This window comes from Serinus canaria, chromosome 4, assembly GCF_022539315.1.
Source record: "Serinus canaria isolate serCan28SL12 chromosome 4, serCan2020, whole genome shotgun sequence".
NCBI lineage: Eukaryota > Metazoa > Chordata > Aves > Passeriformes > Fringillidae > Serinus > Serinus canaria.
In genome coordinates, this window is record NC_066317.1 from 40,127,941 (window position 1) to 40,140,043 (window position 12,103).

The 12,103-nt window shown below is 38.5% G+C and overlaps 1 protein-coding gene across 12 annotated transcripts in view; it reads right to left on the reverse strand.

Moving 5' to 3' along the window:
- The window catches only part of SORBS2 (sorbin and SH3 domain containing 2), a 204,196-nt gene that overhangs the window by 52,379 nt on the left and 139,714 nt on the right, over positions 1–12,103 (reverse strand). For 8 of the 12 annotated variants that reach the window (XM_050973806.1, XM_018926555.3, XM_018926554.3 and 5 more), the window contains 2 exons: positions 4,059–4,203; positions 1,570–1,745 (listed from right to left, as the gene is read on the reverse strand). In XM_050973806.1, the coding sequence (XP_050829763.1) occupies positions 1,570–1,745; positions 4,059–4,203 (321 nt within the window). Of the gene's footprint in view, positions 1–759; positions 875–1,569; positions 1,746–4,058; positions 4,204–9,090; positions 9,577–12,103 lie in introns of those variants that run through there. The other 4 variants (XM_050973802.1, XM_050973801.1, XM_050973797.1 and 1 more) reach the window with 3 other exon arrangements.

Below are 12,103 nucleotides of genomic sequence, written 5' to 3' on the forward strand. Positions count from 1 at the left end.
GAAAACAATTTTACTTCCAGCTATGTCTTAAGGAAGCAGAATAAGGATGCAAAATGGCACATCAGACACACTCTTACACATACACACGCTAGCATAAAGTTTTAATTTATATCTCGTTGTGAGAATCATTTCTATAACAGCAAGGTTACAGGCTATAAGATTTCTTGAAATTGAAACACGCCAAAAACCAGAGCAAAACCAGCAGGAAAATGTCCTAATTCAAACTGAATTGCATTTTTAGGAGAAAATCTGAAAGACTCAGATCATATAACCTGAAAGTTAAATATAGTTTGGCAGATTGCCAGCTTCATTAGGCACACTTAAGGGGGATTTCTGTTATAATCTTATATAACTGATATGCACCCTATTAGAACAATCTGCTACTAAAAAAGCACAAAACCAATTACCATATCCAATATAAAGCAAAGAGACTACTTACTTAAAAAGAGGACAGAAAGCTAGAGCATTGCTGGAAAGAAATGTCTTCATTTTTAAAGGATTCTGACCACATTACTTTTTAGTGTGAAAAATAAAGCAAGAAATTCCAGCTTCTCCCCCATTCTTACAAAAAATTGTCCCCATCTTACCACTTATCCTGATTTTTTCCTATTGGTTTTCTCCATTAATTCCTGGTTTCCCCTCTAATTTTTCAGTCCCTTGATGCAATTCTTGGCAATACAACATAGCCCCATATGTCAATACTGGCAGACAGGATACATCCAACAGCTGCTACATCCCTGCACCTCACTAAGACTTCACCTGCAAGGGCTCTGCCGCTTTCATCCTGGCTCCCACTCTTCTCCCTTTCTCCGTCCAGCACAGCAGTTCTTGTCTGGCTGGGAAGGCCGGCAAGTGCTGCCTTCCCAGACCTAGTGCAGCTGCCTCTGCGCTCTCCGGAGCAGCCAGAAGAGGCTGCCCTGACAGCAGAGTGGAAAGAATGCTTCAGCATAGTGAAAACAAAACTCCTCAGTCTGACATCCTGGGACCACTCAAGCAGTGACCAGCAGCAGATGATCAAAACCGGGCTGGTCACAATGAAAGGGCTCCCCAGCTATTCGCTTACGTGTCACTCAAGGGCACAGTGATTATTTACTGCACTGTCACGAAAATGCTGCTCCCTTAGATTGCCATCAGAACAAAACTGCACACTTCTACTCTACCCTGATGACAGGAGAACACTGCCCCAAGAAATGCAGAAGTGTAAGATTTTTGCATATACACACAGATGTACAAATGATTATTTGCATACACACATATACAATGCATAAGCTTTATTTCAGGAATAAACCAAATGCAATTACCGTGCACCTCCAAAAGGCAAGAACTACAAGAGACACAAGAAAGACACAAAATTTTGGCTACTTCTAATTAAAACTAGAAACATGAGGTTGCCCAATTATGCTCCCATCAGCATTCTCCTTTTCGTCAACACACAATATTATATTCACAAGGCTGCTGATTACACACGCTCTATTCCAAATTATATAAGAGTAGAAGAATGTGAAAAACCCATTACCAACAATCAGTTCATTGTATGAGTTCATACACAGATTTCCCAGAATTTCCTACCGTTCTAATTGCTGTAGGGATTCCAGATTCATCTACCGGGCCAATCCCTGCATAATGTGGAGCTTTAATGACTGTAACTTTTTTTTCTTCTTCTGAGGATCTACAGATTGGTATTGTACTGGTGGTGGTGGTGGTGCCAACATTCTGAACATGCTGTGAGTATGTCTCTGTGGACTCTGTAAAGATAACATGACAGAAAATTGTGTAATGACAGAATAATCATACTTGGCAGTTAAAACATACTTCCCCATTTCAGTACACTGAACAAAGGCTGACAATCTTAATCACATACATATACATCTTTTAAAGAAATATCACCTTAACTAGGGATTTGCCCTACTTAATGTTACATTAAAAGAATTATAAACTTATTTGAGGACCAGACAAACTATTAAACTCAGAATTAGAGTAGAAGTACTATTTCACAACATCTTGCTCAATAAAAAGAGAAAAAAACCCCACAAACATAGTGAAATCTGTTGAGAAAAGTGCAGCAGCCTTTCTCCTATAAATCAAACTTTGCACCTTTTCTACCCATTCCTTGGAAACCAGTGACATAATTTCAAAACTTCCACCCACCAAGTGTAGCAAACTACAGAAAATTGCTGTTCTGTAAGCACAGAAGACAGCCTTGCACAAAAACTTATGTCATACATGCTAAGAAACATGAAGTTTTGATGCATGAATATTTTTAAGAGAAAAATCCTGACATACAGTGCTCTTCCCTTAATGTGTGTTGACATATTTATGGGACTCTCCATGTATAATCCATAAAAATGGTTTTTGGTTACCCAGCACCTGTAGAGCAATCTGATGATCCACCTACAGTAATTCAGGTGAAGTGTTCAAGCTGCTACTGTTTTATAGTGACCTGCAATATTTCTACCCTTCCCCCTCAAATCTTCCATTAAAACTAATGAAATTAATACATCACTATTACCATTTCCTTCTAAAATGCAGAACAAAGCTTAACAAAAAACACCTCAGTGCTGGGATGTGAGATGAAAATTTGTATTTCTGCAGAAAATATACTCTTTCCTGTGTACAGAAAAAAGAGCCCTACTCCTTCAGGGAGCAGCTTTCAGTAAATAGTGGGCTGCTATTACAAAGCCTCTATTTTCCAAATGCAGGTACAGTGAGACAGTTCCACTGCAGGATAAATGAATGCAGGGAGTGAAAATATATGTTCTAACACTAATGGTGACAATAAATATTGACTTTCATGTGGCATTAATATCCACGGATTATTCTGAAGAAAAATATGAGTGGTAATGTGAGCCTGCAAAAGGAGCTCCGGTGACTGAAAGCTCTAATTTTAATTTGAGTATTTCTGCTCACTCCCATTGCAGTGCTGGATTTGGCATGGCTGTTTCAGCTGTTTACTCAAGTCTGAAATCCTGTAAATAATTCAGTGCTACACATATATGGCGAGGGGCAACTCTGTGTGGCAAACGTCTGAATATTTGGAACTTTTTCCCAAAATGCACAGTGTTAAATTTAGAAAACATTTTGGATTTGATCCTTCATTCTTTATAGGCCTCAAACTGAGGCCATCAGGGGGATTTCTACATGAGCAAAGAGAATTAAATCAGGCTGTTACTGTGGAACACTGAAATTCAGCATCATACGAGAGTGAAAGTCTTGGGAAAATATATATTTTAAGTATATCCAAAACCAATATTGATAGATCTTTAGATCAGCAAACTGGAAGCACTCAAAACGCCTAGAATTCTGGGATGTGGAGTAATCCATGTATACAGTTTTTGTACTTATCACTATGATGACAGCAGCATTTGTCTAAGATGTCTCAGAGCAAGAACTGTCACCTAATTTCCCTGCAAGCACAAAAAAAAATGTAAACTCTGGGACCACGTTCAAGTTATTTTGCATGTATAATCTTTTCTAAATATGCACAACACTGGTAGAAAAAGCAGCAAATAAATTATTCTCTTGGCAAAACAGGATTATACTGGCAAAGAGCCTAAGGCTGATAGTTTTTGGTTTGTGTTTAATTTTTAAATTAAAGATGCCCAAAAAAATACATGAACAAGTTTTAGATTGATGTGGCTGTTGGTTTTTAAAAGCCCAGAGTCTCCCTCTTTGACAGTATTTCTGCAGAAGAATGAAGGAAGTTGTAGGGAGGAGCAAAGTACAAAGTGGGCCCTCAGTTTCTTATGGCATAATCTGAAAGGGCTGGACAGGTTGAGCTATTCTGATTGATGCCCTTTCCTTGGTAAAGCCAGCAGGAAATTGGCAAGAGGTTAGCTCACACACCTGGGTTATAAACCTAACAGTAACTCCAGTTCAGGATCACTACTGTACCTAACAATAAATGCCCTTATTTGTTTTTGCATTTACTTCCCAAGGTAGATGAATAGACAATACCTTCATTATGGATGTGAAGCACTCTGCAATTGTTTGCAGTCTTTACCACATGAATCAGAACACGTTGTGTAATGTATAAAGCAAACATTCTGTGTGAGGCTTACCCATCATCCTGCCATGCTGCATGATAACAATGTTGGAATTGAGTGAAGCTGGTGGAGGGTAAGCTGAAGAAGGGGAAAAAGGCCTTTGAAAGTGACTCACTGGGCTGGCAGCAGTGCCAGAATTCCCATTCACTGTGATCTGAGCCTGAGAGAGACAAAACAACATCCCATTAAACTACACACAAAGCTCTCCAACTGCAATCCCAAAGAAAGAGCCATGCAAGACTCATCCAGGCAACAATTCCCAGTTGTCAGGTACACAGCCATAATGGCATCTGCATTCACTGAAACACAAAACTTGTCACCAAGGGGGCAGAGTGTGGTCCTTCTACACCTTGAACCTGCCCTCTTCTCTCCTTGTGTGTGCTGGCTGTGACGCATGCTGCCTTGGGAAGGTGACAGAGAGATCACGGGCAAGGCAATGACAATGGCACAAACAAGGTTTGCAGATGTCTGACAGCAACATAAAATGAAGATGGCAGTAAAAGCTCCCAGCACTGTGTGACAAAGGCTGTCTGCCACAGATCCCTCACACCAAGAGACCTATTCCCTTAGTGCACGTGCTCAAGCACTATGGATATTAATGGGAACTTCTGGGCAGACTGAAGGGAAAAGTCTCCTTAGGACTAGCTGAGAAGAGTGAAAGAAATTTCTTTAAAAAATGAAGCCAGCTGGAGTGACTGAGGCATGCTGATATGTAATCTGTCACAATAAAAATAAATAGCACCAATTAAGAAAACCCAACAACCCACAGCCACAAAATGACAGAACAGAATCAAAAATGGGAGAGCTAAGCAAACTGGCAAAAGCAGCAAGCACCTAAAGCCATTTAGGCTTTAGTCACTAGAGGCACTTCACAAGAGGAAACTATCTGCCCCCAGGCTTAGAATCCCTGCATTAGGGCTGCATCAATTTTATGGGGAGTATTGAAAGAATCAAAACTGAGACGCTGAGAAAGCATTGAATGAAATAAGAGGGTAGTGAATATTTCAGCAAAAAAGCAAGCAAAGCGTTCTGCAACATCTCCTTCAGTGCAGAACTGTTCTTTAAATCTGAATTAGAAGAACTACAAACTTTGCTCAATTTTATACAACAAATGAACCAAAAAATGTTGCAGATGTAAACAAGAGACTACCTGAAGTAGCAAAGCATAAATAAAACATATTAAAATGCATATTATTTTCACAAATAAAAATTAAATTATTTATGACCTTCTGTATGCATTTGTATTTTGGAGATTACTGAATTGATTTGAAATTCTTAACATCTTGGCCTCCCATAGCTAAGAAAGAAAAAACAATTTCTGGGTCCTATGCACACATCATGTGAACTCCTAGATGCATTCAGGGGTTTGTCATTTTAAGGATGCCTGTTTTCAGAAGTGAGCTGAAAAGTTTCTGTTGTGGTGATGTCTCCAGTGAAAGTTTTGTGTTTAAATGTCTCCTCTCTTAATAAACACCAGAACCAAAAGTAAATTGGCTTTTCTTACATGATCCTCTCCTGCAAAAACACCCAGCTTTGGAGATGTAAGAATAGAAAAGCTACATAACTGAAAACCAGCATTTCAATGAAGGCATGTTTTCAGATAAGGTTTCAAACTGAGACCAGCTATCTCTCCTCTACTTCAGGTGTTCACCCATTCTCTTTTCCCACATATTGTCTTGGTGGGAGAGCTTGTACAACTGTGTGCAGAGTCTTACACCTTCTTACTCATTTCCTATGGCTTTTGTTTCTCTGAGCAGAACTGGTGAGAGTTCTTTGCAGACTGGAAAGATACCCCTATGAATTTTTGAAATAAAAGACTGAGATATTCCTGAGAAGGGCTTTACCAAATAGCTCAGTTAAACAGCAAGGCATTTACATGAAGAGTACAAAATATCATGAAAACAGGACCCACATAAGTAGTTGAAGGACATCAGTCATAAATGCGTATGTGGCATGTTCATATATGACATTTTTGGGCTTGCTTCTGAAGGTCTTAGATAAGATCTCAGCTCAGCTATAATTTCTTAGTTTCTAATGATTATCTCTTTGAGGAAAATGTCTGTGAAGGTGGCTATTTCATTTGTTCATCTGCTGCATCTTGCACGGTTTACATGGTTAGCTAAAGAAGACAGTTTTATGAAATTTCAAAGGCCTTTTCTTCCCCTGGAGTAATATGGTAGTAACTGACATTTCAATCTAAGAATGTGACACTTTAGGTCCAGGTGACAGAGTTTATTCCCAGATTTTACAAGGAAGTGAAATCCTTTAAGATGCCTATTCATGAATTAGACATTTTGCTTTCCTAGGTCATCTTTGTGGGAAAAGAAGCAATATGGGAAAAAAACCCTGTTCAACCAAATTGCACCTATTTTCCAATTTACTGAGAAAATAACAATTTCTCATGATGCTTCTTTCCCTAGCAACCTCCATCAATTTTTTTTCTCCAGTTTACTTAACCTGTCCTCCACTGCAAGTAGAGCCACCTACTTCTGCAGCAAGATAATCAAGATCTTGTAAAAATTCCTATGAGGTATCAGCTTTAAAATTCCTCTAATTTGCCTGAGCATCAGAAACAGTAGCTCTCTGGATTTCTGAATCAGAAGAGAAGGTGGCATCCATCTGGGACAGGAGCTCTTTCCTAACTTTTCCTCTGCTGAGACAGGGAGAAGGGGTCCCAGTATGGATGTCTGAGCAGTTCTTTGCAAGAATGCTGCACAGCACACACCTGACCTCAAGACATTGAATCAGGTTAAAATACTCAGAATCAACTGAAGCTCAAGACAGTCATGGAACTTGGAAAAAACCAAAAATCTAATGTGTACTTCCATTTCCAAGTTTCCATTAGATTCCACAATTTCAAATTACATAAAAAAGAGCCACCTATGGAAATTATTTTATAGGGAAAATGTTCCCTATAAAATAATTTATAATTGGAATACAACCAGAAAAAATAATTTCCAAAACCAGCTGTTCTCTAATTTTAACTCCAATTTTAAGCATAGGCCCAAATAAGAATTGCAACTCTCATCCTTCTGATTTTCAAAGAATCTGTAATTTGTGACTAAAGGTAAAGAAAATTGACCAGTTTTACATTTAGCTCTCTTTTGCCTTGAATATTTGTCAATTTTGTTGACTCAGCTCTTCCTGATGCTGCTGCTGCTTCTTCTTAGAAGTTGCTTTACAACTTTTTTGTCTAGTCTCATTAAGAAACTCAAAAATAATTTAACATCCCCTACGTGGACATAAAGTCTCTCAAGCATGGTTATATCTTATGCAGGTAGAGTGGTGGATGGCCCAATACTACATTACTTTTATCATTCTCCCAGTGGTTATCACCTACAAAATCAACAGCAATCTGAGAATGAAGATCATTTCAGGATTAGAGACACTACCAACACATGTGTGTGTGTCACCAGCTTCCCCACTGTTTTTTCATTTCATGGATGCATTTTGAGCCATCTGACCCTTCTCTACAGCGTGGGAGATGATGAATTTTCTATACTGCAGAGCTGGGTTTTGCCAGCAGTTTAATTTCTATGAGGTTCTTAGGACTACTTGGGCATTCTTGCTCTTGGGTGAGTGTCTGTCCATTTGGCTTTGTCCATGAACAGTGAACAAACGTCACACTCATCCCTGCCGTGTCTAAAAGAGAAAGTGGTGGTCAGACCTGACTATTACATAGCCTTCTGCTGGGAGAATAACCCAAAAAGGGAAAGGAGGACCAACTGCTCACTTTAGCTTGCAAGAAAATGATGCTCAAAGAAAATATATACAGTTAGCTGACAATTTTAGAAGTAGGCTACAAGAAAATATAAACATTCCATGCTTCCCATGGCTAGTAAATGGTCATGGGGTGACTCTGTCTGACCAGTCTATACTTATTATGGGATCTCTGGCTACAAGTGCTGTGTTTTATGCAGATTCATAGTAATGATTCTTAAAAAAACCCAATATTTTCAGAGCTGTGTTACAGAAGTTAAGAATTAAAGCTTTTACATGCCTGCTATTATTATTATTTTTTAGCAGCATCCAGAGCATTAACAACCAATCATTGGCTTTCCAGGTGACTTTTTGCAAGGTTGGACTCCAAATACTTTTTATAAATTATACACAAAGCTTAAAAATGTATATATACTGTTATTTCTTTTCAGGCTTGAAAATTACTGTATGCTGAAGTATTTATACAAAGTTTGAACACTGCGGTGACCCAGTAAAACTCTGGATTCAGAACATCTCTCTGTTTTGCAATTCAGCAATGAATTGCTCAATTTAAATGAAGGCTTTGTTCTGACTCATTTTAATCAAGTGGATAATCTCAAAAGAAATCAAAAGTGATCTGGGTTTGACCCAGATTCCATACCTTCTTTCTCCACATATGTGAGTATACTAAGGTACAGAAAAGTAATGTACATATAAAGTGTCTAACTGCATACTGGCTTTTCCCTTGACTTAACCAAGAGAAAAGTAACAGGACACTTGAATAGTTCAAGATTATTTATGCAGTTCAGTCCTGTAAGAAACTGTGCTTAGGAAAGGAAAAGGTTAATTAGAGGAGAGAAGACCAGTTTTGTGCAGTCACCATGGCTGGGGAAAAAAACCCTGCATTAAATACTGTGAACGTTTACTATGAATTTACAAATAACATTATTGAAATCTGCATCTCAATGTAAATCAAAAATGGTGGTAGTCCAGTCTCCAAAAACCTGCAAACAGTTAGCAATAATTTAAACAAATTTCTTCAAACTCCATGGAATGCTTGCTTTTAATACTTTGGAACAAGTATTTCTTGAATTTAATTTCTTTTAAGCAAAGCGTTTGATACACCTTAGCTGGCCACACAACTGTGCAATAATTTCCTACTCCCAAATCTGCTATGCCAACGATTTTTTTTTAAACAACTGTTACAAAATACTGTCAGACTGTGACCACGGAAAATTACTACCAAGTTACTCGTCTGTGTAATGGGATAACAGACAAGCTCGAACTCTGTTCCCCTCTGACAACCTGTTTGAACAAAACGGAGGAGGAAAAAAGGAAGCATAATTACATGAGAAGTGGCAGCAGTGTTGGTTAAGGTGGTGCCATCTGACACAGCAGACATCTGGCTCAGGGTTGGGGAAGGTGTTTCAGAGCAGTCAGTGGTATCATAGCTACAAGTCTGCAGCTCATCTAGAACGGCAGTGGAGCACTCGCTCAGCGTGCGCGAGGAGCACTCGCTCATGGCCGAGTCTGTGCTCACAGAGGCTGCTTCGCTCCTGTTCCTGTGGGCAGCACTGGCAGCAGCCAGGAACGGGCACTTATATGGACACTGGGACAGGGCTGGGGGCTGATCAAAGAGGGAAGGCAAAAAATCATCGAGCGTTGGCAAAGAATATGGTACTAGGTGGGTGCCACTGTCTGGTGAGAAAGAGGCTCTGTTAACTGGTACCACAGGAGAAGGAAGAGGCAGTGGAGAAGCTTCTGTTGCTGTTTGTCTGTGTGTCTGTGAAGCATTTACCTCCATCACAGGGGCAGTTACTTTCTGGTTTCCAAGCTGAGATTTGAGGGAAAAAAAAAATAAGAAAAGAAACAGATTACTTAATGAATAAAGAACTTTTCCCTTCGCCTCTTGCTGGGTGTAGGGGAATTACAGAAGTGTAAGGTTTTCAGCCACCCAAGTTCACATTTACAAAGATTAGGAAATAAATCAACCATGCTCTATATTAGAGTAGGACAACATGAAAGAAATTAATGCATAAAATACTAGTGGAAGCAATGCCAGAAACCATAGTGTGCTGAGGATGAATATTCATAATGTACTGCAATATTAATGATCTCCATTGTGCATTGAGGGGGTCACACTATTTTATTCTTCACATAAATGTGAGGCTAGAGAATGTCATGTCCATGTAGTTTTCAAAGGAAAAATGCATCTGCACAAGTCTGATCTCGGTAAATGTTGCACTTATTTTGTCAAGGATAGGTATGATTTTGAAATTAACTGTAATATAAAGCTGAGCAGGACTGCCAGCTATACAGGAACACAATAACTATTCATTTGATCTGCAAGTAATAGGTGGTAGAATTTTTTGCCTCTTGTGACTGAATACACCTTCTCCACTGCCTCTCTAATAAAAATATTTGGATGATCTTAGAATTTCCAAGCACCCTGGAAGCACCCTGTTACAATCTACTCTATAAGGTGTATGCATAGAAAAGTCTTTTCAACATTAGAAGACATAAGGATTGTTAGGGTAACTGGTATAAATCTGGGGAACAAAGACTGGGAGCACAAGAACAGGACACACTGAAACAAAACATGCCAGTTTGGATTCAGCACAGGTCCTTAAATGTAGAAGGGAACAGTCTCATGAGAGTGCTTCTGAAAACTGCCCACAATGTATGAGCTTTATGTTCTGTCATTTCAAATCAGTCACAGGGCACTCAGTTTAAACTAGCCCTGCAACTGGCTTTTTGCATCTGCAACTTCTTTTTGAACTAAAGCATGTTGGCATCTAGTATTTGTTAAACAGCTACACAAATCCTTCTATACTGCCCATTAAGCCACAAGCTTTCCATTAATTCCTAAGTATTCAGAATGCTGCCTACTCCAGCACTAAGGGTTTCACTGTTGATAGGGCTGAGGACATCTGGAATACCTACTGGGAAAGAGTGTTTGGGATTTCAAATTTATGTAAAACAGAGGACAGTAAGACACTAAATGTAGTAAATATCACTATAAAAAGAAACATTCAGTCATCCATATCACCTTGTTATCAGTAATATGGATAACATATTACTATGCTTAGGCTAGGCAGATGTCTTTAATCATTCAAAAAATGTTTCAAGCCATCAGATTAAAATGCCATTTTGGCATTTTAATCCAAAATCTGAAAATATCTTCTAAAGCCCTTATGGAAGACTTGGAACACAACCCAGATTATGCTACTTACAAGAGGTCACTGGGGTTCCAGTTGCATAATTCTTGTTGAGATCAACTAGAATTTACACAAACAACCTTACTGAGGTCAATGGGACCATCCCTATGAATAAGCATTACAGAAAAGAATCTTAAGTACGTGAACAGATATCTATTATTTGTCCCAATTGATTCAAAATAAATCTTTGGCATCATTGGATTTCTAGGGTTCACAACAATAGGCAAAAGCTGCTGTTAAAATCTGCAGTCAAAACAGTGAAGAAACTTAGTCAAACCACTTAAAATCCAAATCTTATTCACAGCAATGCTTCAAATCTACAATTGAACACCTGTCAACTTAATCTTTTCATAGAGGAGACCTGAACAGATTACCTCTTAATTAAAATAATCAATAACTGAGTTCATGACTGTAAAAGGACACAGGATTTTCACAGAGAATTAATTTGCCAATGGAAACTTCCAAAGAACAATGGAATACTATTAAACATAATGTCATGAAAAATTAGGATGATTATACAGCATAATATATTTAAGGTGTTAGCATTTACATACACATATTAGAAACTGTAATTTCACCTCCCAAGTACATAAAGGGGAGACAGAATCATCATTCATGATGATTTTCATCATCTCTGTCATGAGATCATAATATCAAGATCTCCAGCAGAAGACAAGAACCAGGAGATCATGCTGTAATTATGAGGCAGAGCCAAAAAGAAGCTCTCAAGCTCTTGAGATCACTTATTCTCAAGTTACATATGAATGAGCCAAAATGTGTAAATTAATCTCTATATGTTAAAGTAACAGGAAATCTTGGGGAGTTGAGAAATCTAGTAAACCTTCTGGCTCTGAACTGAGGAGATTTTTTGCATGCTTGAGAAAAGAAGGGATGGAAAACACAACGACACATATTCAGGGTGCATCCAGAGAGCTAACGAAACTGAGATATCAAAGAATTTATTTCATTGTGATTGGCAAATAATAGCTGCTTTCATCAAGGCCAATTCTTAAAAAGAATATAAAGTTATTATTCTTACAATGCAGACAGAAGGAATGCAGCAATTCTAGGGGCTGATTCCCAACATGAAGCTTCTTGACTTTGTAGAGTAGAACTTCTATTCTGCCTGGCTCTAGAATACTT